This window comes from Crinia signifera, unplaced genomic scaffold (assembly GCF_055691185.1).
Source record: "Crinia signifera unplaced genomic scaffold, ASM5569118v1 HAP2_SCAFFOLD_878, whole genome shotgun sequence".
In the NCBI taxonomy this organism is placed as follows: domain Eukaryota; kingdom Metazoa; phylum Chordata; class Amphibia; order Anura; family Myobatrachidae; genus Crinia; species Crinia signifera.
Genome location: NW_028142794.1, coordinates 1 through 27,585, shown reverse-complemented (window position 1 = coordinate 27,585; position 27,585 = coordinate 1). Strand labels below are relative to the sequence as shown.

Sequence of the window (27,585 nt, the reverse complement as noted above, 5' to 3'; positions counted from 1 at the left end):
CGATTGATAAGTCCTTTAATTTAGGCAGGCTTCCGGTCTTTTGGCTAGGCCGCATATGCTGATATCAAGTGTAGTGTCACGTCAAGTAATTAACTGCCTCGATTCCAGAAAGTACAATTCAAGGAGTCAAGAAATAGTCACAAAATGATACACTGAGGCAGGATTTGAAAGTATTTATGCACAAGGGTTAAACCTTGAAGCAGCAAATGCATGCATTTCTAAATACAAAGGTGCACAAACAATTGATACTCCAAATCAAGTGCCAGGAATGGAAATAGTCTTTTTTTGGATAACAGATTAGGAAGGTGCACCGGTCCTGGAAGTACTGCAATACCAGGTCAATGCGTGGAGTGGACAGAGCAAGCTCTTCTTCCATCTCCCTGTTCTAAAAATCCATTTAATATATGGCCCCCAGATAGGGGGCGTATCAGATATTAAACTGATAAGAACAGATACTACACTTGATCTTAGCCAAAAGGCCGAGAAGCGATAACCCGAATGGGGTCCCAGCAAAGCGCGCAAACCGGAATTCGGCCACCAACACTGGTGGAGAAGAGATCAGCACCACGGACACATCTAACACACACACATCACTTCTTTGACGTTGCAGTCTGAAAGATACCAGGCTGTACGGCAGGTATGAATAGGACTTGAAGTGCTGGACAGGGACCGGAGGACGAGTAGCCATCCAACTGATTTTGTGATTAGGTCGTCGGCGGGCGGGCAGGGTGCCTCAGCTGGGTAGGAGGCCAAATTTGCATGTGCTCCGCCCCGTCTGTTGACGTCGCGTCAACAGACACACACCCACTAGGCAGACGACCAACAGGCAAGCAGCAGCAGCCAGCTGTCTCCTCGCTCTTTGCTGCCGCATGCCTGTGTCCCTGACGAACTGCTGCTGAGTAAATCAATCAGCTAGCTGCTGCAGAGGAGAAGGAGGAATCTTGCACAATCAGGTGCAATGACGGCTTTCCTGTTTTGAGCCCATTCAGCAGCAGTAGTAGTAGACAGTCAGATGGACAGGCATTCATGTGGCAGGACCCTTTGTGTGACATCACAATCTGCCCTCTATGACATCACAAGCTGCTCACTCGGAATCCGGCGGAACCTGACAGCCAGACAGTCACTTGGAACAGACAGGCAGACAGGACAGTCATGTGTAGGTGAGCTGGGTGGGCCAATGTTTTCTTTTATTGGCAGTTACCACCCAAATGATGGTCCGAAGAAGGTAAGTGATACTTTTTCTAAATCCCCCTCTCAATGATCATCAATTGTTGGGCTTGGAAAAAAATGGAAGAGGAAAAAAAATTCCCAAAACAAAAGAGAATAAAGAGGAAAAAAAATTCCCAAAACAAAAGAGAGAGAAAAGAGAGCGCAAAAAGAAAAGAAAAAAAATATATAAGAGATCAAGAAAAAAAAAAAAAAACAAGCCATTTCAAATCGAGAGGGAGGGGGTCCAAAAATTCCATTGCTTTGATCCAGTTGATGTTTCCGTGGTAAGATCGTAGGTAAGTCACATAGCGTTTGCATATTTATTGGGAGGTCGCAGCGATTGATAAGTCCTTTAATTTAGGCAGGCTTCCGGTCTTTTGGCTAGGCCGCATATGCTGATATCAAGTGTAGTGTCACGTCAAGTAATTAACTGCCTCGATTCCAGAAAGTACAATTCAAGGAGTCAAGAAATAGTCACAAAATGATACACTGAGGCAGGATTTGAAAGTATTTATGCACAAGGGTTAAACCTTGAAGCAGCAAATGCATGCATTTCTAAATACAAAGGTGCACAAACAATTGATACTCCAAATCAAGTGCCAGGAATGGAAATAGTCTTTTTTTGGATAACAGATTAGGAAGGTGCACCGGTCCTGGAAGTACTGCAATACCAGGTCAATGCGTGGAGTGGACAGAGCAAGCTCTTCTTCCATCTCCCTGTTCTAAAAATCCATTTAATATATGGCCCCCAGATAGGGGGCGTATCAGATATTAAACTGATAAGAACAGATACTACACTTGATCTTAGCCAAAAGGCCGAGAAGCGATAACCCGAATGGGGTCCCAGCAAAGCGCGCAAACCGGAATTCGGCCACCAACACTGGTGGAGAAGAGATCAGCACCACGGACACATCTAACACACACACATCACTTCTTTGACGTTGCAGTCTGAAAGATACCAGGCTGTACGGCAGGTATGAATAGGACTTGAAGTGCTGGACAGGGACCGGAGGACGAGTAGCCATCCAACTGATTTTGTGATTAGGTCGTCGGCGGGCGGGCAGGGTGCCTCAGCTGGGTAGGAGGCCAAATTTGCATGTGCTCCGCCCCGTCTGTTGACGTCGCGTCAACAGACACACACCCACTAGGCAGACGACCAACAGGCAAGCAGCAGCAGCCAGCTGTCTCCTCGCTCTTTGCTGCCGCATGCCTGTGTCCCTGACGAACTGCTGCTGAGTAAATCAATCAGCTAGCTGCTGCAGAGGAGAAGGAGGAATCTTGCACAATCAGGTGCAATGACGGCTTTCCTGTTTTGAGCCCATTCAGCAGCAGTAGTAGTAGACAGTCAGATGGACAGGCATTCATGTGGCAGGACCCTTTGTGTGACATCACAATCTGCCCTCTATGACATCACAAGCTGCTCACTCGGAATCCGGCGGAACCTGACAGCCAGACAGTCACTTGGAACAGACAGGCAGACAGGACAGTCATGTGTAGGTGAGCTGGGTGGGCCAATGTTTTCTTTTATTGGCAGTTACCACCCAAATGATGGTCCGAAGAAGGTAAGTGATACTTTTTCTAAATCCCCCTCTCAATGATCATCAATTGTTGGGCTTGGAAAAAAATGGAAGAGGAAAAAAAATTCCCAAAACAAAAGAGAATAAAGAGGAAAAAAAATTCCCAAAACAAAAGAGAGAGAAAAGAGAGCGCAAAAAGAAAAGAAAAAAAATATATAAGAGATCAAGAAAAAAAAAAAAAAACAAGCCATTTCAAATCGAGAGGGAGGGGGTCCAAAAATTCCATTGCTTTGATCCAGTTGATGTTTCCGTGGTAAGATCGTAGGTAAGTCACATAGCGTTTGCATATTTATTGGGAGGTCGCAGCGATTGATAAGTCCTTTAATTTAGGCAGGCTTCCGGTCTTTTGGCTAGGCCGCATATGCTGATATCAAGTGTAGTGTCACGTCAAGTAATTAACTGCCTCGATTCCAGAAAGTACAATTCAAGGAGTCAAGAAATAGTCACAAAATGATACACTGAGGCAGGATTTGAAAGTATTTATGCACAAGGGTTAAACCTTGAAGCAGCAAATGCATGCATTTCTAAATACAAAGGTGCACAAACAATTGATACTCCAAATCAAGTGCCAGGAATGGAAATAGTCTTTTTTTGGATAACAGATTAGGAAGGTGCACCGGTCCTGGAAGTACTGCAATACCAGGTCAATGCGTGGAGTGGACAGAGCAAGCTCTTCTTCCATCTCCCTGTTCTAAAAATCCATTTAATATATGGCCCCCAGATAGGGGGCGTATCAGATATTAAACTGATAAGAACAGATTTTTTGATTGAAAAAGCAGGTCTTTATTGTACATAAAGAATGCAAAAAACAGACGATAACAAATATCACACATATACCGTGTCGCAGCACAGCCAAAAAACAGTACACATGCAGACAGTATAGTACATATTATAAAATACAGTACAAGATAAACTCACACTATAGACTATACTATGCACTATGCATTCTAACGGTAACATTTACACAACAGTATACAAGACTATGGGTGTGGAGGGTAGGGGGTGGGGGAGGAGGAATCACATGCCCGAAGCTTTATTGACCAGACAGACATATATAAGGGGAGGGCAATAAATAGAAATACATCAACAAAACAACAGACATTGTGAAGTGAGGGGGAAGGGGCCACGGTCCCAGCGTCTTATAAAACAGTCCAAGCAAGGGGAAAGGACCAGAAGCAAAGGGGTTTAGTCCTCTTCTTCCTCAGGGCTATCCCGAATGGAATAGTCTCTGAGCAGGCTGTGAACCAGCCTGCGGCAGTCCTGAACGGACATTCTCTCCCTCCTCAATATGAGTCGATTTCTGGCAAACCACAAAGCGTCCTTAACACAGTTTATAAGGCGCCAGGCTTCCTGGGTCGCCCCATACGTGTGGGTGCCCGGGAATAGTCCATACAATACCGAAAGGTATGAAAGACAGTTCCTGGGCACGGAGTCCTTGAATTCAGTCTCTAGGGCATCCAACAACAACTGTGCGTAGGTGCAGTCCCAGAAGATGTGCATGGAGGTTTCTTCATGCACAAAGCACCAGGGACAATGTCTATACCTACACAAGTTTCGGGAGTGCATGAATGACCGGTGAGGTAAGCCCCCCTGAATGGCCATCCATGACAAGTCTTTGTGTCTATTTGTGAGCCTTTTGGAGGCCACATACTCCCAGACAAACTTGGCAGTTGCTGAAGGGAGCCCTGAAATCGGTTCCATGACGTCTTTGGCTCTGATGAGCTTGTGGACAGTTTTAGGTTTCCACAAGTCGGGTTTCAATCCCTCCAGTTGGTGCTCCCTCACAAACTTGGACACATCCAGGTAGAACCATGGAGTAGTCCAGTTGTAAGGGATGGAGCTGTCCCACTTGTCCCATTTAAGGGTCCTCCACATCGGTAGGAGGAAGAAGCGGGACATGGAGTTCCCCGCAGAGCCGGCACAATTGTCTATCAAAGTTCTGCGGATACAGTTACATGCAAAGAAGGCTCTCAGCATAGTTGGAATGTCTGGAATGCCTTTGCCACCTTTGAGGGGATCTTTGTACATAACAATCCGCTTGACTCTGTCCATTTTGGAGCCCCAGATGAAGTGGAAAACAGCCCGTGTGATGGCCTTGCAGATCGCCGCCAGAGGTGGCCAGGCCTGGGCGGTGTACTGAAGAACAGGAAGAATCTCATTCCGCAGCACAAGTGTTTTCCCTTCGATGGTAAGGTCTCTGAGACTCCACAATCCCAGTTTCTGACGCATTGTCGCAAGTCTTTCATCCCAGCACTTCAGGGCCGCTCCATCTCCTCCGAACCAGACACCAAGGATCTTGATGAGGTCTGGCTTTACCGTGAAGGGAAATGGGGCGGAGGATGACAGGTGCCACTTTCCGAAGAGCATAGCCTCTGACTTCCCAAGGTTAACCTTTGCTCCTGAAGCACGGCCGAAGTCCTCGCAGGTCTGGACGAGAGCTGTCACCGATCTCTGGTCTGCGCAGAACACAGTGACGTCATCCATGTACAGCGAACACTTGGCCTCTGGGTGGTCTGGACCCGGTGCGGTGATCCCTCTGATCTCTTGATTTTGCCTGATGGATACAGCGAAGAGCTCTATAACACAAACAAAAAGAAGAGGTGAAAGAGGGCAGCCTTGTCTGACCCCAGACATAACTGAAAAGGGGTCAGTCTTCCAGCCGTTCACCAACACCGAGCTGTAAATGTCAAGGTACATCAGGTTAACATACGAACAGAACAGTTCACCAAGACCAAATTTACGCAGTACCTTGCCCATCAGCTCATGGGAGACACGGTCAAAGGCCTTTTCCTGATCAAGACTGATCAGGGCTGTGCACACATTACGGTCTTTCACGTAATGGACCGTGTCTCTGAGGAGGGCAAGGCTGTCTGCGATTCTGCGGCCGGGGATGGCGCAGGTTTGGTCTGGATGAACAATCTGCCCAATGACAGCCTTCAGCCGGTTGGCCAGTACCTTGGCGAGGATTTTGTAGTCCACGTTCAGAAGAGAGATGGGACGCCAATTTTTCAGGTCACATCTCTCCCCCTTACGCTTATACAAGATCGTGATCATTCCTTCCCTCAGCGAAGAAGGCATTTTGCCCTCCACCACCATCTCCTCGTACAGCTCGAGCAGGTCCGGGCCAATGAGATCCCACAGCGCAACATAAAGCTCTGCTGGGAGACCATCACTGCCCGGAGTCCTGCCCTGCCTAAAGGATTTAGCGGCAGAGAGCACCTCCTCCAACGCCAAGGGAGCATCCATGGCTGATTTACCTGCAGGATCAATAGTGTTAGTGATACCTGACAGGAACTTATCCGCCTCATCTGTGTCTGTAGTCTTAGGGGAGTAGAGGTCGCTGTAGTAGTCGCGAACGACCTTCATCACGCCCTCCTTCCCCTGTCTGGGGATGCCATTCCCATCACGCAGTTCTGTCAGGGGCGTATGGCCAGAGTGGAGTTTCCTGAAAAAGAAGGAAGAACACGTCTCACCCTTCTCCAGATTCTCCACCTTGGAACGGAAGACGATGCGTCTGGACTCCTCCTCAAAGTGCCTTTTCAGGCTCTTTTTGGTCTCGTCCAGGTCGTCCTTCACGTCCCAGCCGCACCGCTGGAGGTCCACCAGGGACTGGAGCTCACGCTGCAGTTTTCTGAGGTTCCTCTTACGGTCGCATGCCTGGATACGTCCTTTAGCCTGAAAGAAACTGCGGATGTTAGATTTGGCATATTCCCACCAATCAGACATACAGTCAAAATAACATTTGTCATTCTTCCATGTGATGTAGGCATCCTTAAGCTCAGCTAGTACTTCCTCCCTTTCCAGTAAGGCACAGTTCAACTTCCAGGAGCCTGGGCCAGATGGAAAACCATGGCCCAGAACCCCTTGGAAGAGAATGGCCCTGTGGTCAGAGAAGAAGCAGGGAACCATAGAATGCCTAACCTGCTGCACTGCCCGGGATGTGAACACAAAGTCAATGCGGGAGCGCACGGAGCCATCGGGGCGGCTCCACGTGAAATTCACGGAGCCAGCCCCCATGGAGCCCACAGCGTCCCGCAGTGATGCTTCGGCCACCATTTCCCTGAGCAGGTTGGACGTGATGTCCAGCTTCGCAGAGTTGCAGGTGCTTCGACCATCCCCTTCAATCGGGCAGTTGAAGTCCCCGGCCATCACTACAGCCCTGGTGGTGGCGAGCTGGGTCCGCAGGGTCTGGAATAATTCCAGACGCTCATTCTTAAAGGGTGAAGCATACACGCAGATTAGCCTGATAGGCTCACCTGCCCAGGACCCATCTACGACGAGTAATCTCCCGCAGACAAACTCCTGGACAGAATCTAACGTGAAGAGGCTGCCCCTAATAAGAATTGCTACCCCTGCAGACCTGCACTCACCTCCACCGGACCAGTAGGATGGACCATGGGACCACTGCCGGGCCAGGTGCCTGTAGGACCTGGAGAAAGGGAGAGAGCATTCCTGCAACATATACACATCACATTTCTGAGTGTCAAGAAAGGTAAAAATAGATTGACGTCTGTTCCTATCCTTAATGCTCCTTACATTAATGGTAAAAAGATTAAAAGCTACCATTTGTTAAGAGAAAAAGGTTACTGTGGCGATACGTATACTTTACCACTCCCATCGGGAGGTGCTTCCTCTGGGTCGGCCACCGGATCTCCCTGCTGGGGTGTCTCGATGTTGTTGAGCAGTTGGTCGATGTTGTTGAGGCTGTCAAGCTCAGGCACCCCACTCTCCTCGAAGACCTCTGCATATGCCTCCATCTCCTCCTCGAGGGTGGGGGAGTCCTGGTCTGGCTCGACCGATTCGACTGCCGCTTTCTTGGAAGATTCTGGGTCAGCAGCTGGGCTGTCTAACTCCTTCCTCTTCCTTCTCGGCTGTACATTTCCTGCATGGGCAAGTGGTGGAAACTCTTCCTCGGAGAGGAGAGGGACAGGGAGGGGGCGAGAGGGGGTGGTGGGAGGGAGGGTGGGTTGGGTCACAGGTCGGGAGGGTGATGGAGGGGGGGTGGTGCGAACAGCCGGGGTGGGGGTTGCTGTCGCAGAGGGAGGGAGGGGAGGAGGGTTAGGAATGGTGGGGGGAGGGGAAGGTTTCTTACCGCCTTGTTTCTGCTGGATCTGCTTCTTCTGTGCAGGCTTGGGTGGTACCTTGGCAGGGGCTACCACACCCGATACTGCTGCGGCGTAGGATCTCACTCTGTCGGGACAGTCCCGGTAGACGTGTTCTACTTTGCCGCACAGGTGGCAGGTCATCTTCGTGGGGCAATCCTTTGTCTCATGACCAGCCATGTGACAATGTTTGCAGGCCGGGACCTTGCAGTCCTTCGCCATGTGATCCTTCCCGCTGCACTTCCTGCAGTTGCGCGGCTGGTCAGAGTAATGGAGAAGTCCTGCTGTTCCCCCCAGGGAGAAGCACTGTGGAAGGTGCTTTACTCCTTCTGGGCACGAGGTGTCCTTGTGCAGCCGGACGATCACTGCCCACTTCGTGGACCAGAATCCATCCTCGGTCATGATCCTTGTAGGGTTCCTCACGACCGTGCAGAATCGGCCCAGAAATGTGGCAATGTCTCCGGCTGGCGTGTGAGGGCTGCGCATTGAAACCGTCACCCGCCTCTCCTCCCTTTGGATAGGGCAGTTGCCCACAAAGCGAGAGAGAGGGGATTCGGGTCTCGCCGCTTTCACTGCCTCCCAGTACCTCTTACAGATGGCAATGGAGGTGAAGGTGACGTAGAAGATCCCCTTCAGGTAATTCTGAATGCTGAGTGTTTCAGCCCTCGTGAATCCCTGTTCGACGACCATCTTCTTGCCGAAGGTGTCGATCGTCATGTCCGGCACCTGTCCATCCGTCTCCTTAAACTTCATCACCACGGTCTGCCTCATCCAGGGCTCCAGGGCTGGGAGGCCTTTGGAATGGTCCTGGACGGGCACCGTTGGTGGTGTCGCAGAAGGGGCAGTGGAGCTAGGGCCGGCCAATCTGGTCGGACATTCGGCCGGTGACTTACCCTTCTTCCCGGGCTTCCTACCAGCGAGGGGGGCCGAAGTGGAGGCGGTGGCCATCCTTCCGGCTTCTCGGGGCAGCTGAAGTCGAGGCAAAGGGTCTTCTCCGGCGACGAGAGGAGGAGATGAAGGGGTCGCTTCAGAGGGCAGAGCAACACAAGTCTAACCCTCCAAGGTGGCTAGAGAGCGATGCACGGCTTCAGAGGGCAGAGCAAAGCAAGTCTAACCCTCCACGGAGGCTGGGGAGCGTTGCAGAGCTTCGGAGGGCAGAGCAGAAAGTCTGACCCTCGGCGGCGGCTCCGGAGCGGTGGAGGCTTCAGAGGGCAGAGCAGAAAAGTCTGACCCTCCTAGGCAGCTCGGGAGTGCTGCAAGGCTTCGAGAGAGCAGAGCAAACAAGTCTGCCTCTCCCAGGTGGCTAGGGTGCGTTGATCTCCTCTTCCGGCGAAATCCTCTTCTCCTCGCAGTCGGGGGCGGAGCTTCTTCCTCGGCGTCGAGAGGTGGAGGGGTCGGCAGTCGCTTCGGAGGGCAGAGCAGAGCAAGTCTGACCCTCAGTCTTCTCCGGCTTCTCCCTCTTCAGCGATGTCTTCTCCTCCTCGCAGTCTCGACGTCTTCGCTCAATTCGCTCTTCTCGGCCTGGCAGCGGTAGCCCTGAGAAGGACCGTTGTCGGTCCAAGAAACAAGGAGCAGAGCTGCCTCTCAGAATAAACTGATAAGAACAGATACTACACTTGATCTTAGCCAAAAGGCCGAGAAGCGATAACCCGAATGGGGTCCCAGCAAAGCGCGCAAACCGGAATTCGGCCACCAACACTGGTGGAGAAGAGATCAGCACCACGGACACATCTAACACACACACATCACTTCTTTGACGTTGCAGTCTGAAAGATACCAGGCTGTACGGCAGGTATGAATAGGACTTGAAGTGCTGGACAGGGACCGGAGGACGAGTAGCCATCCAACTGATTTTGTGATTAGGTCGTCGGCGGGCGGGCAGGGTGCCTCAGCTGGGTAGGAGGCCAAATTTGCATGTGCTCCGCCCCGTCTGTTGACGTCGCGTCAACAGACACACACCCACTAGGCAGACGACCAACAGGCAAGCAGCAGCAGCCAGCTGTCTCCTCGCTCTTTGCTGCCGCATGCCTGTGTCCCTGACGAACTGCTGCTGAGTAAATCAATCAGCTAGCTGCTGCAGAGGAGAAGGAGGAATCTTGCACAATCAGGTGCAATGACGGCTTTCCTGTTTTGAGCCCATTCAGCAGCAGTAGTAGTAGACAGTCAGATGGACAGGCATTCATGTGGCAGGACCCTTTGTGTGACATCACAATCTGCCCTCTATGACATCACAAGCTGCTCACTCGGAATCCGGCGGAACCTGACAGCCAGACAGTCACTTGGAACAGACAGGCAGACAGGACAGTCATGTGTAGGTGAGCTGGGTGGGCCAATGTTTTCTTTTATTGGCAGTTACCACCCAAATGATGGTCCGAAGAAGGTAAGTGATACTTTTTCTAAATCCCCCTCTCAATGATCATCAATTGTTGGGCTTGGAAAAAAATGGAAGAGGAAAAAAAATTCCCAAAACAAAAGAGAATAAAGAGGAAAAAAAATTCCCAAAACAAAAGAGAGAGAAAAGAGAGCGCAAAAAGAAAAGAAAAAAAATATATAAGAGATCAAGAAAAAAAAAAAAAAACAAGCCATTTCAAATCGAGAGGGAGGGGGTCCAAAAATTCCATTGCTTTGATCCAGTTGATGTTTCCGTGGTAAGATCGTAGGTAAGTCACATAGCGTTTGCATATTTATTGGGAGGTCGCAGCGATTGATAAGTCCTTTAATTTAGGCAGGCTTCCGGTCTTTTGGCTAGGCCGCATATGCTGATATCAAGTGTAGTGTCACGTCAAGTAATTAACTGCCTCGATTCCAGAAAGTACAATTCAAGGAGTCAAGAAATAGTCACAAAATGATACACTGAGGCAGGATTTGAAAGTATTTATGCACAAGGGTTAAACCTTGAAGCAGCAAATGCATGCATTTCTAAATACAAAGGTGCACAAACAATTGATACTCCAAATCAAGTGCCAGGAATGGAAATAGTCTTTTTTTGGATAACAGATTAGGAAGGTGCACCGGTCCTGGAAGTACTGCAATACCAGGTCAATGCGTGGAGTGGACAGAGCAAGCTCTTCTTCCATCTCCCTGTTCTAAAAATCCATTTAATATATGGCCCCCAGATAGGGGGCGTATCAGATATTAAACTGATAAGAACAGATACTACACTTGATCTTAGCCAAAAGGCCGAGAAGCGATAACCCGAATGGGGTCCCAGCAAAGCGCGCAAACCGGAATTCGGCCACCAACACTGGTGGAGAAGAGATCAGCACCACGGACACATCTAACACACACACATCACTTCTTTGACGTTGCAGTCTGAAAGATACCAGGCTGTACGGCAGGTATGAATAGGACTTGAAGTGCTGGACAGGGACCGGAGGACGAGTAGCCATCCAACTGATTTTGTGATTAGGTCGTCGGCGGGCGGGCAGGGTGCCTCAGCTGGGTAGGAGGCCAAATTTGCATGTGCTCCGCCCCGTCTGTTGACGTCGCGTCAACAGACACACACCCACTAGGCAGACGACCAACAGGCAAGCAGCAGCAGCCAGCTGTCTCCTCGCTCTTTGCTGCCGCATGCCTGTGTCCCTGACGAACTGCTGCTGAGTAAATCAATCAGCTAGCTGCTGCAGAGGAGAAGGAGGAATCTTGCACAATCAGGTGCAATGACGGCTTTCCTGTTTTGAGCCCATTCAGCAGCAGTAGTAGTAGACAGTCAGATGGACAGGCATTCATGTGGCAGGACCCTTTGTGTGACATCACAATCTGCCCTCTATGACATCACAAGCTGCTCACTCGGAATCCGGCGGAACCTGACAGCCAGACAGTCACTTGGAACAGACAGGCAGACAGGACAGTCATGTGTAGGTGAGCTGGGTGGGCCAATGTTTTCTTTTATTGGCAGTTACCACCCAAATGATGGTCCGAAGAAGGTAAGTGATACTTTTTCTAAATCCCCCTCTCAATGATCATCAATTGTTGGGCTTGGAAAAAAATGGAAGAGGAAAAAAAATTCCCAAAACAAAAGAGAATAAAGAGGAAAAAAAATTCCCAAAACAAAAGAGAGAGAAAAGAGAGCGCAAAAAGAAAAGAAAAAAAATATATAAGAGATCAAGAAAAAAAAAAAAAAACAAGCCATTTCAAATCGAGAGGGAGGGGGTCCAAAAATTCCATTGCTTTGATCCAGTTGATGTTTCCGTGGTAAGATCGTAGGTAAGTCACATAGCGTTTGCATATTTATTGGGAGGTCGCAGCGATTGATAAGTCCTTTAATTTAGGCAGGCTTCCGGTCTTTTGGCTAGGCCGCATATGCTGATATCAAGTGTAGTGTCACGTCAAGTAATTAACTGCCTCGATTCCAGAAAGTACAATTCAAGGAGTCAAGAAATAGTCACAAAATGATACACTGAGGCAGGATTTGAAAGTATTTATGCACAAGGGTTAAACCTTGAAGCAGCAAATGCATGCATTTCTAAATACAAAGGTGCACAAACAATTGATACTCCAAATCAAGTGCCAGGAATGGAAATAGTCTTTTTTTGGATAACAGATTAGGAAGGTGCACCGGTCCTGGAAGTACTGCAATACCAGGTCAATGCGTGGAGTGGACAGAGCAAGCTCTTCTTCCATCTCCCTGTTCTAAAAATCCATTTAATATATGGCCCCCAGATAGGGGGCGTATCAGATATTAAACTGATAAGAACAGATACTACACTTGATCTTAGCCAAAAGGCCGAGAAGCGATAACCCGAATGGGGTCCCAGCAAAGCGCGCAAACCGGAATTCGGCCACCAACACTGGTGGAGAAGAGATCAGCACCACGGACACATCTAACACACACACATCACTTCTTTGACGTTGCAGTCTGAAAGATACCAGGCTGTACGGCAGGTATGAATAGGACTTGAAGTGCTGGACAGGGACCGGAGGACGAGTAGCCATCCAACTGATTTTGTGATTAGGTCGTCGGCGGGCGGGCAGGGTGCCTCAGCTGGGTAGGAGGCCAAATTTGCATGTGCTCCGCCCCGTCTGTTGACGTCGCGTCAACAGACACACACCCACTAGGCAGACGACCAACAGGCAAGCAGCAGCAGCCAGCTGTCTCCTCGCTCTTTGCTGCCGCATGCCTGTGTCCCTGACGAACTGCTGCTGAGTAAATCAATCAGCTAGCTGCTGCAGAGGAGAAGGAGGAATCTTGCACAATCAGGTGCAATGACGGCTTTCCTGTTTTGAGCCCATTCAGCAGCAGTAGTAGTAGACAGTCAGATGGACAGGCATTCATGTGGCAGGACCCTTTGTGTGACATCACAATCTGCCCTCTATGACATCACAAGCTGCTCACTCGGAATCCGGCGGAACCTGACAGCCAGACAGTCACTTGGAACAGACAGGCAGACAGGACAGTCATGTGTAGGTGAGCTGGGTGGGCCAATGTTTTCTTTTATTGGCAGTTACCACCCAAATGATGGTCCGAAGAAGGTAAGTGATACTTTTTCTAAATCCCCCTCTCAATGATCATCAATTGTTGGGCTTGGAAAAAAATGGAAGAGGAAAAAAAATTCCCAAAACAAAAGAGAATAAAGAGGAAAAAAAATTCCCAAAACAAAAGAGAGAGAAAAGAGAGCGCAAAAAGAAAAGAAAAAAAATATATAAGAGATCAAGAAAAAAAAAAAAAAACAAGCCATTTCAAATCGAGAGGGAGGGGGTCCAAAAATTCCATTGCTTTGATCCAGTTGATGTTTCCGTGGTAAGATCGTAGGTAAGTCACATAGCGTTTGCATATTTATTGGGAGGTCGCAGCGATTGATAAGTCCTTTAATTTAGGCAGGCTTCCGGTCTTTTGGCTAGGCCGCATATGCTGATATCAAGTGTAGTGTCACGTCAAGTAATTAACTGCCTCGATTCCAGAAAGTACAATTCAAGGAGTCAAGAAATAGTCACAAAATGATACACTGAGGCAGGATTTGAAAGTATTTATGCACAAGGGTTAAACCTTGAAGCAGCAAATGCATGCATTTCTAAATACAAAGGTGCACAAACAATTGATACTCCAAATCAAGTGCCAGGAATGGAAATAGTCTTTTTTTGGATAACAGATTAGGAAGGTGCACCGGTCCTGGAAGTACTGCAATACCAGGTCAATGCGTGGAGTGGACAGAGCAAGCTCTTCTTCCATCTCCCTGTTCTAAAAATCCATTTAATATATGGCCCCCAGATAGGGGGCGTATCAGATATTAAACTGATAAGAACAGATACTACACTTGATCTTAGCCAAAAGGCCGAGAAGCGATAACCCGAATGGGGTCCCAGCAAAGCGCGCAAACCGGAATTCGGCCACCAACACTGGTGGAGAAGAGATCAGCACCACGGACACATCTAACACACACACATCACTTCTTTGACGTTGCAGTCTGAAAGATACCAGGCTGTACGGCAGGTATGAATAGGACTTGAAGTGCTGGACAGGGACCGGAGGACGAGTAGCCATCCAACTGATTTTGTGATTAGGTCGTCGGCGGGCGGGCAGGGTGCCTCAGCTGGGTAGGAGGCCAAATTTGCATGTGCTCCGCCCCGTCTGTTGACGTCGCGTCAACAGACACACACCCACTAGGCAGACGACCAACAGGCAAGCAGCAGCAGCCAGCTGTCTCCTCGCTCTTTGCTGCCGCATGCCTGTGTCCCTGACGAACTGCTGCTGAGTAAATCAATCAGCTAGCTGCTGCAGAGGAGAAGGAGGAATCTTGCACAATCAGGTGCAATGACGGCTTTCCTGTTTTGAGCCCATTCAGCAGCAGTAGTAGTAGACAGTCAGATGGACAGGCATTCATGTGGCAGGACCCTTTGTGTGACATCACAATCTGCCCTCTATGACATCACAAGCTGCTCACTCGGAATCCGGCGGAACCTGACAGCCAGACAGTCACTTGGAACAGACAGGCAGACAGGACAGTCATGTGTAGGTGAGCTGGGTGGGCCAATGTTTTCTTTTATTGGCAGTTACCACCCAAATGATGGTCCGAAGAAGGTAAGTGATACTTTTTCTAAATCCCCCTCTCAATGATCATCAATTGTTGGGCTTGGAAAAAAATGGAAGAGGAAAAAAAATTCCCAAAACAAAAGAGAATAAAGAGGAAAAAAAATTCCCAAAACAAAAGAGAGAGAAAAGAGAGCGCAAAAAGAAAAGAAAAAAAATATATAAGAGATCAAGAAAAAAAAAAAAAAACAAGCCATTTCAAATCGAGAGGGAGGGGGTCCAAAAATTCCATTGCTTTGATCCAGTTGATGTTTCCGTGGTAAGATCGTAGGTAAGTCACATAGCGTTTGCATATTTATTGGGAGGTCGCAGCGATTGATAAGTCCTTTAATTTAGGCAGGCTTCCGGTCTTTTGGCTAGGCCGCATATGCTGATATCAAGTGTAGTGTCACGTCAAGTAATTAACTGCCTCGATTCCAGAAAGTACAATTCAAGGAGTCAAGAAATAGTCACAAAATGATACACTGAGGCAGGATTTGAAAGTATTTATGCACAAGGGTTAAACCTTGAAGCAGCAAATGCATGCATTTCTAAATACAAAGGTGCACAAACAATTGATACTCCAAATCAAGTGCCAGGAATGGAAATAGTCTTTTTTTGGATAACAGATTAGGAAGGTGCACCGGTCCTGGAAGTACTGCAATACCAGGTCAATGCGTGGAGTGGACAGAGCAAGCTCTTCTTCCATCTCCCTGTTCTAAAAATCCATTTAATATATGGCCCCCAGATAGGGGGCGTATCAGATATTAAACTGATAAGAACAGATACTACACTTGATCTTAGCCAAAAGGCCGAGAAGCGATAACCCGAATGGGGTCCCAGCAAAGCGCGCAAACCGGAATTCGGCCACCAACACTGGTGGAGAAGAGATCAGCACCACGGACACATCTAACACACACACATCACTTCTTTGACGTTGCAGTCTGAAAGATACCAGGCTGTACGGCAGGTATGAATAGGACTTGAAGTGCTGGACAGGGACCGGAGGACGAGTAGCCATCCAACTGATTTTGTGATTAGGTCGTCGGCGGGCGGGCAGGGTGCCTCAGCTGGGTAGGAGGCCAAATTTGCATGTGCTCCGCCCCGTCTGTTGACGTCGCGTCAACAGACACACACCCACTAGGCAGACGACCAACAGGCAAGCAGCAGCAGCCAGCTGTCTCCTCGCTCTTTGCTGCCGCATGCCTGTGTCCCTGACGAACTGCTGCTGAGTAAATCAATCAGCTAGCTGCTGCAGAGGAGAAGGAGGAATCTTGCACAATCAGGTGCAATGACGGCTTTCCTGTTTTGAGCCCATTCAGCAGCAGTAGTAGTAGACAGTCAGATGGACAGGCATTCATGTGGCAGGACCCTTTGTGTGACATCACAATCTGCCCTCTATGACATCACAAGCTGCTCACTCGGAATCCGGCGGAACCTGACAGCCAGACAGTCACTTGGAACAGACAGGCAGACAGGACAGTCATGTGTAGGTGAGCTGGGTGGGCCAATGTTTTCTTTTATTGGCAGTTACCACCCAAATGATGGTCCGAAGAAGGTAAGTGATACTTTTTCTAAATCCCCCTCTCAATGATCATCAATTGTTGGGCTTGGAAAAAAATGGAAGAGGAAAAAAAATTCCCAAAACAAAAGAGAATAAAGAGGAAAAAAAATTCCCAAAACAAAAGAGAGAGAAAAGAGAGCGCAAAAAGAAAAGAAAAAAAATATATAAGAGATCAAGAAAAAAAAAAAAAAACAAGCCATTTCAAATCGAGAGGGAGGGGGTCCAAAAATTCCATTGCTTTGATCCAGTTGATGTTTCCGTGGTAAGATCGTAGGTAAGTCACATAGCGTTTGCATATTTATTGGGAGGTCGCAGCGATTGATAAGTCCTTTAATTTAGGCAGGCTTCCGGTCTTTTGGCTAGGCCGCATATGCTGATATCAAGTGTAGTGTCACGTCAAGTAATTAACTGCCTCGATTCCAGAAAGTACAATTCAAGGAGTCAAGAAATAGTCACAAAATGATACACTGAGGCAGGATTTGAAAGTATTTATGCACAAGGGTTAAACCTTGAAGCAGCAAATGCATGCATTTCTAAATACAAAGGTGCACAAACAATTGATACTCCAAATCAAGTGCCAGGAATGGAAATAGTCTTTTTTTGGATAACAGATTAGGAAGGTGCACCGGTCCTGGAAGTACTGCAATACCAGGTCAATGCGTGGAGTGGACAGAGCAAGCTCTTCTTCCATCTCCCTGTTCTAAAAATCCATTTAATATATGGCCCCCAGATAGGGGGCGTATCAGATATTAAACTGATAAGAACAGATACTACACTTGATCTTAGCCAAAAGGCCGAGAAGCGATAACCCGAATGGGGTCCCAGCAAAGCGCGCAAACCGGAATTCGGCCACCAACACTGGTGGAGAAGAGATCAGCACCACGGACACATCTAACACACACACATCACTTCTTTGACGTTGCAGTCTGAAAGATACCAGGCTGTACGGCAGGTATGAATAGGACTTGAAGTGCTGGACAGGGACCGGAGGACGAGTAGCCATCCAACTGATTTTGTGATTAGGTCGTCGGCGGGCGGGCAGGGTGCCTCAGCTGGGTAGGAGGCCAAATTTGCATGTGCTCCGCCCCGTCTGTTGACGTCGCGTCAACAGACACACACCCACTAGGCAGACGACCAACAGGCAAGCAGCAGCAGCCAGCTGTCTCCTCGCTCTTTGCTGCCGCATGCCTGTGTCCCTGACGAACTGCTGCTGAGTAAATCAATCAGCTAGCTGCTGCAGAGGAGAAGGAGGAATCTTGCACAATCAGGTGCAATGACGGCTTTCCTGTTTTGAGCCCATTCAGCAGCAGTAGTAGTAGACAGTCAGATGGACAGGCATTCATGTGGCAGGACCCTTTGTGTGACATCACAATCTGCCCTCTATGACATCACAAGCTGCTCACTCGGAATCCGGCGGAACCTGACAGCCAGACAGTCACTTGGAACAGACAGGCAGACAGGACAGTCATGTGTAGGTGAGCTGGGTGGGCCAATGTTTTCTTTTATTGGCAGTTACCACCCAAATGATGGTCCGAAGAAGGTAAGTGATACTTTTTCTAAATCCCCCTCTCAATGATCATCAATTGTTGGGCTTGGAAAAAAATGGAAGAGGAAAAAAAATTCCCAAAACAAAAGAGAATAAAGAGGAAAAAAAATTCCCAAAACAAAAGAGAGAGAAAAGAGAGCGCAAAAAGAAAAGAAAAAAAATATATAAGAGATCAAGAAAAAAAAAAAAAAACAAGCCATTTCAAATCGAGAGGGAGGGGGTCCAAAAATTCCATTGCTTTGATCCAGTTGATGTTTCCGTGGTAAGATCGTAGGTAAGTCACATAGCGTTTGCATATTTATTGGGAGGTCGCAGCGATTGATAAGTCCTTTAATTTAGGCAGGCTTCCGGTCTTTTGGCTAGGCCGCATATGCTGATATCAAGTGTAGTGTCACGTCAAGTAATTAACTGCCTCGATTCCAGAAAGTACAATTCAAGGAGTCAAGAAATAGTCACAAAATGATACACTGAGGCAGGATTTGAAAGTATTTATGCACAAGGGTTAAACCTTGAAGCAGCAAATGCATGCATTTCTAAATACAAAGGTGCACAAACAATTGATACTCCAAATCAAGTGCCAGGAATGGAAATAGTCTTTTTTTGGATAACAGATTAGGAAGGTGCACCGGTCCTGGAAGTACTGCAATACCAGGTCAATGCGTGGAGTGGACAGAGCAAGCTCTTCTTCCATCTCCCTGTTCTAAAAATCCATTTAATATATGGCCCCCAGATAGGGGGCGTATCAGATATTAAACTGATAAGAACAGATACTACACTTGATCTTAGCCAAAAGGCCGAGAAGCGATAACCCGAATGGGGTCCCAGCAAATCGCGCAAACCGGAATTCGGCCACCAACACTGGTGGAGAAGAGATCAGCACCACGGACACATCTAACACACACACATCACTTCTTTGACGTTGCAGTCTGAAAGATACCAGGCTGTACGGCAGGTATGAATAGGACTTGAAGTGCTGGACAGGGACCGGAGGACGAGTAGCCATCCAACTGATTTTGTGATTAGGTCGTCGGCGGGCGGGCAGGGTGCCTCAGCTGGGTAGGAGGCCAAATTTGCATGTGCTCCGCCCCGTCTGTTGACGTCGCGTCAACAGACACACACCCACTAGGCAGACGACCAACAGGCAAGCAGCAGCAGCCAGCTGTCTCCTCGCTCTTTGCTGCCGCATGCCTGTGTCCCTGACGAACTGCTGCTGAGTAAATCAATCAGCTAGCTGCTGCAGAGGAGAAGGAGGAATCTTGCACAATCAGGTGCAATGACGGCTTTCCTGTTTTGAGCCCATTCAGCAGCAGTAGTAGTAGACAGTCAGATGGACAGGCATTCATGTGGCAGGACCCTTTGTGTGACATCACAATCTGCCCTCTATGACATCACAAGCTGCTCACTCGGAATCCGGCGGAACCTGACAGCCAGACAGTCACTTGGAACAGACAGGCAGACAGGACAGTCATGTGTAGGTGAGCTGGGTGGGCCAATGTTTTCTTTTATTGGCAGTTACCACCCAAATGATGGTCCGAAGAAGGTAAGTGATACTTTTTCTAAATCCCCCTCTCAATGATCATCAATTGTTGGGCTTGGAAAAAAATGGAAGAGGAAAAAAAATTCCCAAAACAAAAGAGAATAAAGAGGAAAAAAAATTCCCAAAACAAAAGAGAGAGAAAAGAGAGCGCAAAAAGAAAAGAAAAAAAATATATAAGAGATCAAGAAAAAAAAAAAAAAACAAGCCATTTCAAATCGAGAGGGAGGGGGTCCAAAAATTCCATTGCTTTGATCCAGTTGATGTTTCCGTGGTAAGATCGTAGGTAAGTCACATAGCGTTTGCATATTTATTGGGAGGTCGCAGCGATTGATAAGTCCTTTAATTTAGGCAGGCTTCCGGTCTTTTGGCTAGGCCGCATATGCTGATATCAAGTGTAGTGTCACGTCAAGTAATTAACTGCCTCGATTCCAGAAAGTACAATTCAAGGAGTCAAGAAATAGTCACAAAATGATACACTGAGGCAGGATTTGAAAGTATTTATGCACAAGGGTTAAACCTTGAAGCAGCAAATGCATGCATTTCTAAATACAAAGGTGCACAAACAATTGATACTCCAAATCAAGTGCCAGGAATGGAAATAGTCTTTTTTTGGATAACAGATTAGGAAGGTGCACCGGTCCTGGAAGTACTGCAATACCAGGTCAATGCGTGGAGTGGACAGAGCAAGCTCTTCTTCCATCTCCCTGTTCTAAAAATCCATTTAATATATGGCCCCCAGATAGGGGGCGTATCAGATATTAAACTGATAAGAACAGATTTTTTTTTTTTTTTTTTTTTCTTTTTTTTTTTTTTTTTTTTTTTTTTTCTTCTAATACCAATCAGATAAGACATCTTTTCGTCGCCACTCCAAGGAGCAGCCATCACGGGGACTTCATGCTTTGAACGAAAATACATCTCCTCATCATTCTTGGTTCCCTTTCGAATCCATCACATATCCCAAAAAGGTCCACCTTCCCCAAAATTGTCATCCAAACATAAACTCCATCACATTAAATTTTATATTAAGAACAAAAACACATACCATATGAAAATAAACCCTAAAGACCTATACCCATCACCTAAAACACCCTATCTATATTTCACCCAATGCTTCCACTTTTTGTATTTCCACACACCCTCCGCATCACACTCATTCCTTCTTTTTTTTTCCCATTCATAACACACATACAACTTCCCTACCACCATCCTTAAACATTCATTCACTCCGATCTCTTCTTTCTTAAACACATATATATTCCTTGCATCCCACAAACATTCCAACACACATACCATTATTATCCATAGAATTCTTCCTTTCTTTCCGCCTCTCACACACAACCCAAACAAAGCAATCTTCCATGTCACGCTCTCTATTCCAGTCAACTCCTTACATAACACTTCCAAACCCTTCCACACCTTTCTTGCAAAACCACACTCCCATACCAAATGCCTTATCGACTCATCCCCACAACACTCACTCCTTGGACACTTCTCCACACTAGTCAAACCACATCTCTTTTGCACCACTCGTACCGGCAAAATCCCATGCAATCTCATCCATACAATGTCTCTTTGTCTATTATCCAAACCTTCCACACATACATTCTTCCACACTTCTAAACATTCTCCATCATTCAGCCCTTCTACCTTACATACACTTTCCTTATCTCTCAATTTTTTCACAACATTCTTTTTCTGCTTAAAATCTTCCTTACTCACCTCAGACAATTCCCATTTTCGCACAAACACACTAATCCTTTCATACCATATACACACCTCTTCCGCAACTGGTTCGTTCAACTTTCTTTCATACCATTTCAGCCTAACCAACATCCACCCCGCCATGTACCTCATCATGCATGCCGCCTTATTATCTTTCTCAATCATACCCACCACTCTTGCAATGACGTTCAGATTCAGATACACATCAACATTCGGAAAATCCACACCACCTTTCGCTCTTTCTTTCACTACCCATTCTCTCTTCAAACACTCTGTCCTTCTATTCCACAAAAACAAAAACAACACTCTCTTAATCCTTTTCAAACACAAAACATTTGGCATAAACACACACGCAACATACAACAACATAGGTAATATAACCATTTTCACCACTAACACTCTCCCAGTCATCGTCAATCGTCGCAACTTCCAAAAATCCAATCTCCCTTTCACCTTTCGCTCCAATTCACACCAACTCTCTTTCCCACGCATATCATCATCAAACACTACACCCAAAATCTTTATCCCCCCCTCCACATACTCACCTCCAACATCATCCGCACCCTTACACCCAAATACCTTTATTTTTGTCTTCTCCCAATTCAACTTAAAAGCTGAAGCCCCACAAAAAAACCCAATCAACAACTTAGCTCTCTCTAACGCTCTCTTACTCTCACCCACAATCACAACATCATCCATATAACTTAAAACCTTCACACTTCTACCACCACTCCCAGGGATCAAAAAACCTTTCATAACCTTATCACGCCTCAACATACACAACAGGGGTTCTAACGCACACACAAAAATAATAGGGGATAACGGACATCCTTGCCTTACACCCGACCTTACATAAAAACTTTCACTCAAAAAACCATTCACTAAAATCTTACTACTCACACCATCATACATACTTCTAATCTTACACACAAATTCACTCGGAAATCCCATTCGCAACAAAACTCTCAACAAAAACTCATGCGCAACCCTGTCAAACGCTTTCTCAAAATCCAATGCCATAACATACATCCTCTGCTCACGCTTCATACAATCTCCAATCATATCCCGCAACAACATCAGATTCTCACTTATCCTCCTTTCAGGCACCGCACACACTTGCTCTTCCCCAATCACCTGCTCAATCACACCTCTCATACGATTAGCCACCACTTTCGCATATATTTTATAGTCAACATTTAACAAGGTAATTGGTCTCCAATTTCGCACATCCTTTCTTTCACCCTTCTTGTATATCAACACAACCACACCCTCTTTCATACTCTCGCTCATTTTCTCATTCTTAAACATATATTCCATCACTTCCACAACATCCATTCCAATCACATCCCACATCACACAATAAAACTCAACAGGCAACCCATCACTTCCAGGCGTCTTGTTTCTGCTCAAACTCACAACTGCATCCTTAATCTCTTTCTCATTCAAATTCCTACACAAACACCCCAAATCACTCTCTTCCACTCTTCTTTCAATTGCACCCAAGACCTCACACTCCATACTCTCATCACATCCCTTAACATCAAACAGCACACTATAAAACCTTTCAACCTCCTTTCTCATACTTTCACCACTCAAATCCTCACCATTCTCACCTTTTATTACATCCATATCTTTCCTTCCACCACAGACTTTCTTAAAAAAATATCTACTACATTTTTCATCCTTCTCCATACATTCCACTTTTGCCCGATATACCAACTGCCGACCTTTCTCTTTCATCCTACTCTTACACTCATTCCTCGTCTCACATATTTCATCAGACACATCCACACCCTCATCACGCAATCTGTACAAATAATCCAATCTCTTACCCCACCATTCAATTTCCTCTCTTTTTGTTCTTGCCAATTTATGACCATTCACTCTAAAGAAAATTGCAATCTCACCTTTCACCCAATCCCACCATTCTAACACACATTTATACATTTTCTTCCTGCTCTTCCATACCTCATAACATTTCGCAAACTCATTCACAACGTCTTCCCTACCAAGCATACTCACATTTAACTTCCACACACCTCTTCCATACTCACCACTATCCTTACACACCAACTCACTTTCCACACAATCATGATCGGAAAACCCCACCCTCATTTGCACAAAACTCTTACACTCAAAATCTTTAGAAACAAAAACATAATCTAACCGTGACTCAATCATTCCTCTATCCGCTTTATATGTTGCATTCGCTACCCCACCACCACATTCTCTCGCCACATCCATAAGTGAAAAATCCCCAATCATACTACGCAACAGACCACTCGTAACATCATTTCTCACTTCACTCATACCTCTTTTCACACCCCTATCAATCACACAATTAAAGTCCCCCACCAACACCACTGGCTTCCTCCCACATAAATAATATCCCAAACCCTCAAACAATTTTTTCCTCAAATTTTTATCTGCGTGCGCATAAACATTAATTAGATTAAACCTCCACCCCCCGTAATCTACTTCTACTAATAAACATCTACCCCGCTCAATAATGGTATATGAATTAACTTTAAACTTATTCCCCTTAATAAGTACTCCCACCCCATCATTTTTGTTTTCCCTAGAACCGCTCCACAAAGAAAAACCCTCCCTCCATTCTGCACTTCTGGGTGCTTCATCAATCCCACACTCCTGCAGGCAAATTATATCTGACTTAATATTTCTGACGTAGTCCAAAATTGCCGCCCTCCGTGAAAGGGACTTACATCCTCTCACATTTAAGGATGCTATACCTATTATTTTCATAGGCATTTCATTCTGTTACCGAGAAGAAAAACCAAACAAAAAAAACCCTATCCCACATCTTTGTCTTTATCAGGGGCATGAAGCCCCCCAAGCTTCTGCAACAAACGTTGGTCTTGCTCCAAACCAAAAGCCTGTCTCCTTTCCACCTCCTGCTGAATCTCTTCCGGGGTCTTCCGCACGATACCCATGCTCGGTATCATCAGCAACCCTTCCCTCATAGGGATTTCTTTATCATCCAACCCCTCCGTCCTGGGTTTCTTTGCGGCACGGCTCGTTTCTCTGAATATGTCCGGTGTCGCATCATAATCTGTCCCCGGGCTTTCACCTCCCGGCGTAGCCCTGCATTTTGTATTCCAGTCCCCACCAGCGTCATCCGCCTCCATATTCTCAGCTGGGCTTCCAGGGCCTATGCCACTACTACACGGGCTATAACACACGCCCGACACACCATCCATCCCGGTCTCAAATTGAGAAGCTGCTGGTGACAGCTGAGCCTCATTACCCTCCTCCCCTTGCACATCATCACCATACACCATCTCCGGGGCTATCGGGGAGTGATCAGGTACGACACCCGCCTGATTTTCCTCCCTCCGAGCCCTTTCCTCCTCCTCCTGCTTTCTGCGGAACTCTTGCTGCCTTCTCTCAAAAAACTCAGCATTTTCCTGTGCGTATTCCCCTGGTTCTTTACCTCTAGGTCTTTCATGACTCTCTTTAGGACAGGAACGTGCCATATGCCCTGTTTCCCCACAAAAGTCACACCTCCTGGGGTCAGGACATTTGAAGGCTTCATGACCCTTTTTGCCACAATTCTTACAAAAAACCTCTTTTGGGCAGTCACCCTTCCTGTGCCCGAACTGCTTGCAAAGTCTACAAAACTCCGGTTGTCCAGGGTAGTGTAAATACCCTCTAAAGTCACCAACAGAAAAGGAGGCCGGGGGGTGCATTTTCCTATCGAGGGCCTTATCGTCTGTTTTCAGTCTGACCCAAAACTTCCAGGCACCGTTAAATATACCACAAACATTCTTCTGCATTACCCCCCCTTTTATGGAGGAGCAATACTGACGTAAGAAGGCAAAAATCCTCTCAATTTTCACGAAGGGGTCGAACATATGTATGGTGAGGGGAATCTCCTCACTCAGCGCTGGGAGAACAATCAACCCTACAAGCACTGGATCATCTTTGAACATTTCAATTTTGCCCAACACCTCATGATATACACCATTTTCCACGAAGGTTACATCAAATTGCTTCATTTGCTGTATCTCCTGAATACAAAAAATTTCTCTCTTCTGCACCCCCAACAAATTTCCCATTACCTCCTCCACCAAATAGACCAGCATGCTGTTCGGAACCGCCTTCTCAAAGATGATCCTCAGGGTATTCTTTACGTAAGACATCCTGCCGCCGTCCGTATTCCTCCTTTTCCTCCAAAAGCGAAACAACGATCCCTCCTCAAACGTCCCAGGAGTCCCACCGAAGGACCCCTGCACTCAAACCCTTCAGCCACGCTGGGCTATAAACCCAGATCGCAGCCAAAAGGCCGAGAAGCGATAACCCGAATGGGGTCCCAGCAAAGCGCGCAAACCGGAATTCGGCCACCAACACTGGTGGAGAAGAGATCAGCACCACGGACACATCTAACACACACACATCACTTCTTTGACGTTGCAGTCTGAAAGATACCAGGCTGTACGGCAGGTATGAATAGGACTTGAAGTGCTGGACAGGGACCGGAGGACGAGTAGCCATCCAACTGATTTTGTGATTAGGTCGTCGGCGGGCGGGCAGGGTGCCTCAGCTGGGTAGGAGGCCAAATTTGCATGTGCTCCGCCCCGTCTGTTGACGTCGCGTCAACAGACACACACCCACTAGGCAGACGACCAACAGGCAAGCAGCAGCAGCCAGCTGTCTCCTCGCTCTTTGCTGCCGCATGCCTGTGTCCCTGACGAACTGCTGCTGAGTAAATCAATCAGCTAGCTGCTGCAGAGGAGAAGGAGGAATCTTGCACAATCAGGTGCAATGACGGCTTTCCTGTTTTGAGCCCATTCAGCAGCAGTAGTAGTAGACAGTCAGATGGACAGGCATTCATGTGGCAGGACCCTTTGTGTGACATCACAATCTGCCCTCTATGACATCACAAGCTGCTCACTCGGAATCCGGCGGAACCTGACAGCCAGACAGTCACTTGGAACAGACAGGCAGACAGGACAGTCATGTGTAGGTGAGCTGGGTGGGCCAATGTTTTCTTTTATTGGCAGTTACCACCCAAATGATGGTCCGAAGAAGGTAAGTGATACTTTTTCTAAATCCCCCTCTCAATGATCATCAATTGTTGGGCTTGGAAAAAAATGGAAGAGGAAAAAAAATTCCCAAAACAAAAGAGAATAAAGAGGAAAAAAAATTCCCAAAACAAAAGAGAGAGAAAAGAGAGCGCAAAAAGAAAAGAAAAAAAATATATAAGAGATCAAGAAAAAAAAAAAAAAACAAGCCATTTCAAATCGAGAGGGAGGGGGTCCAAAAATTCCATTGCTTTGATCCAGTTGATGTTTCCGTGGTAAGATCGTAGGTAAGTCACATAGCGTTTGCATATTTATTGGGAGGTCGCAGCGATTGATAAGTCCTTTAATTTAGGCAGGCTTCCGGTCTTTTGGCTAGGCCGCATATGCTGATATCAAGTGTAGTGTCACGTCAAGTAATTAACTGCCTCGATTCCAGAAAGTACAATTCAAGGAGTCAAGAAATAGTCACAAAATGATACACTGAGGCAGGATTTGAAAGTATTTATGCACAAGGGTTAAACCTTGAAGCAGCAAATGCATGCATTTCTAAATACAAAGGTGCACAAACAATTGATACTCCAAATCAAGTGCCAGGAATGGAAATAGTCTTTTTTTGGATAACAGATTAGGAAGGTGCACCGGTCCTGGAAGTACTGCAATACCAGGTCAATGCGTGGAGTGGACAGAGCAAGCTCTTCTTCCATCTCCCTGTTCTAAAAATCCATTTAATATATGGCCCCCAGATAGGGGGCGTATCAGATATTAAACTGATAAGAACAGATACTACACTTGATCTTAGCCAAAAGGCCGAGAAGCGATAACCCGAATGGGGTCCCAGCAAAGCGCGCAAACCGGAATTCGGCCACCAACACTGGTGGAGAAGAGATCAGCACCACGGACACATCTAACACACACACATCACTTCTTTGACGTTGCAGTCTGAAAGATACCAGGCTGTACGGCAGGTATGAATAGGACTTGAAGTGCTGGACAGGGACCGGAGGACGAGTAGCCATCCAACTGATTTTGTGATTAGGTCGTCGGCGGGCGGGCAGGGTGCCTCAGCTGGGTAGGAGGCCAAATTTGCATGTGCTCCGCCCCGTCTGTTGACGTCGCGTCAACAGACACACACCCACTAGGCAGACGACCAACAGGCAAGCAGCAGCAGCCAGCTGTCTCCTCGCTCTTTGCTGCCGCATGCCTGTGTCCCTGACGAACTGCTGCTGAGTAAATCAATCAGCTAGCTGCTGCAGAGGAGAAGGAGGAATCTTGCACAATCA

At 47.1% G+C, this 27,585-nt stretch overlaps 1 protein-coding gene, 9 non-coding genes and 3 pseudogenes across 10 annotated transcripts; all 13 read right to left on the bottom strand.

Moving 5' to 3' along the window:
* Positions 1 to 300: 300 nt before the first annotated feature.
* Positions 301 to 491, bottom strand: LOC146056741 (U2 spliceosomal RNA). The gene has a single exon (XR_014469388.1). It is a non-coding gene; the product is annotated as a U2 spliceosomal RNA (small nuclear RNA).
* A 1,355-nt stretch (positions 492 to 1,846) lies between these two features.
* On the bottom strand, positions 1,847 to 2,037 carry LOC146056740 (U2 spliceosomal RNA). The gene has a single exon (XR_014469387.1). It is a non-coding gene; the product is annotated as a U2 spliceosomal RNA (small nuclear RNA).
* A 1,355-nt stretch (positions 2,038 to 3,392) lies between these two features.
* LOC146056743 (U2 spliceosomal RNA) lies at positions 3,393 to 3,566 on the bottom strand (annotated as a pseudogene).
* Positions 3,567 to 7,312: 3,746 nt separating this feature from the next.
* On the bottom strand, positions 7,313 to 8,836 carry LOC146056736 (uncharacterized). The gene has a single exon (XM_083168432.1). It carries the CDS (start codon positions 8,834 to 8,836, stop codon positions 7,370 to 7,372), a length of 1,467 nt encoding a protein of 488 aa, XP_083024558.1. The 3' UTR covers positions 7,313 to 7,369.
* Positions 8,837 to 9,427: 591 nt separating this feature from the next.
* Positions 9,428 to 9,534, bottom strand: LOC146056745 (U2 spliceosomal RNA; annotated as a pseudogene).
* A 1,355-nt stretch (positions 9,535 to 10,889) lies between these two features.
* On the bottom strand, positions 10,890 to 11,080 carry LOC146056739 (U2 spliceosomal RNA). The gene has a single exon (XR_014469386.1). It is a non-coding gene; the product is annotated as a U2 spliceosomal RNA (small nuclear RNA).
* Positions 11,081 to 12,435: 1,355 nt separating this feature from the next.
* Positions 12,436 to 12,626, bottom strand: LOC146056738 (U2 spliceosomal RNA). The gene has a single exon (XR_014469385.1). It is a non-coding gene; the product is annotated as a U2 spliceosomal RNA (small nuclear RNA).
* Positions 12,627 to 13,981: 1,355 nt separating this feature from the next.
* LOC146056749 (U2 spliceosomal RNA) lies at positions 13,982 to 14,172 on the bottom strand. Its single transcript, XR_014469392.1, has one exon. It is a non-coding gene; the product is annotated as a U2 spliceosomal RNA (small nuclear RNA).
* Positions 14,173 to 15,527: 1,355 nt separating this feature from the next.
* Positions 15,528 to 15,718, bottom strand: LOC146056748 (U2 spliceosomal RNA). Its single transcript, XR_014469391.1, has one exon. It is a non-coding gene; the product is annotated as a U2 spliceosomal RNA (small nuclear RNA).
* Positions 15,719 to 17,073: 1,355 nt separating this feature from the next.
* LOC146056747 (U2 spliceosomal RNA) lies at positions 17,074 to 17,264 on the bottom strand. Its single transcript, XR_014469390.1, has one exon. It is a non-coding gene; the product is annotated as a U2 spliceosomal RNA (small nuclear RNA).
* A 1,355-nt stretch (positions 17,265 to 18,619) lies between these two features.
* Positions 18,620 to 18,810, bottom strand: LOC146056746 (U2 spliceosomal RNA). The gene has a single exon (XR_014469389.1). It is a non-coding gene; the product is annotated as a U2 spliceosomal RNA (small nuclear RNA).
* A 1,355-nt stretch (positions 18,811 to 20,165) lies between these two features.
* On the bottom strand, positions 20,166 to 20,393 carry LOC146056744 (U2 spliceosomal RNA; annotated as a pseudogene).
* A 6,540-nt stretch (positions 20,394 to 26,933) lies between these two features.
* On the bottom strand, positions 26,934 to 27,124 carry LOC146056737 (U2 spliceosomal RNA). Its single transcript, XR_014469384.1, has one exon. It is a non-coding gene; the product is annotated as a U2 spliceosomal RNA (small nuclear RNA).
* Positions 27,125 to 27,585: the final 461 nt, after the last annotated feature.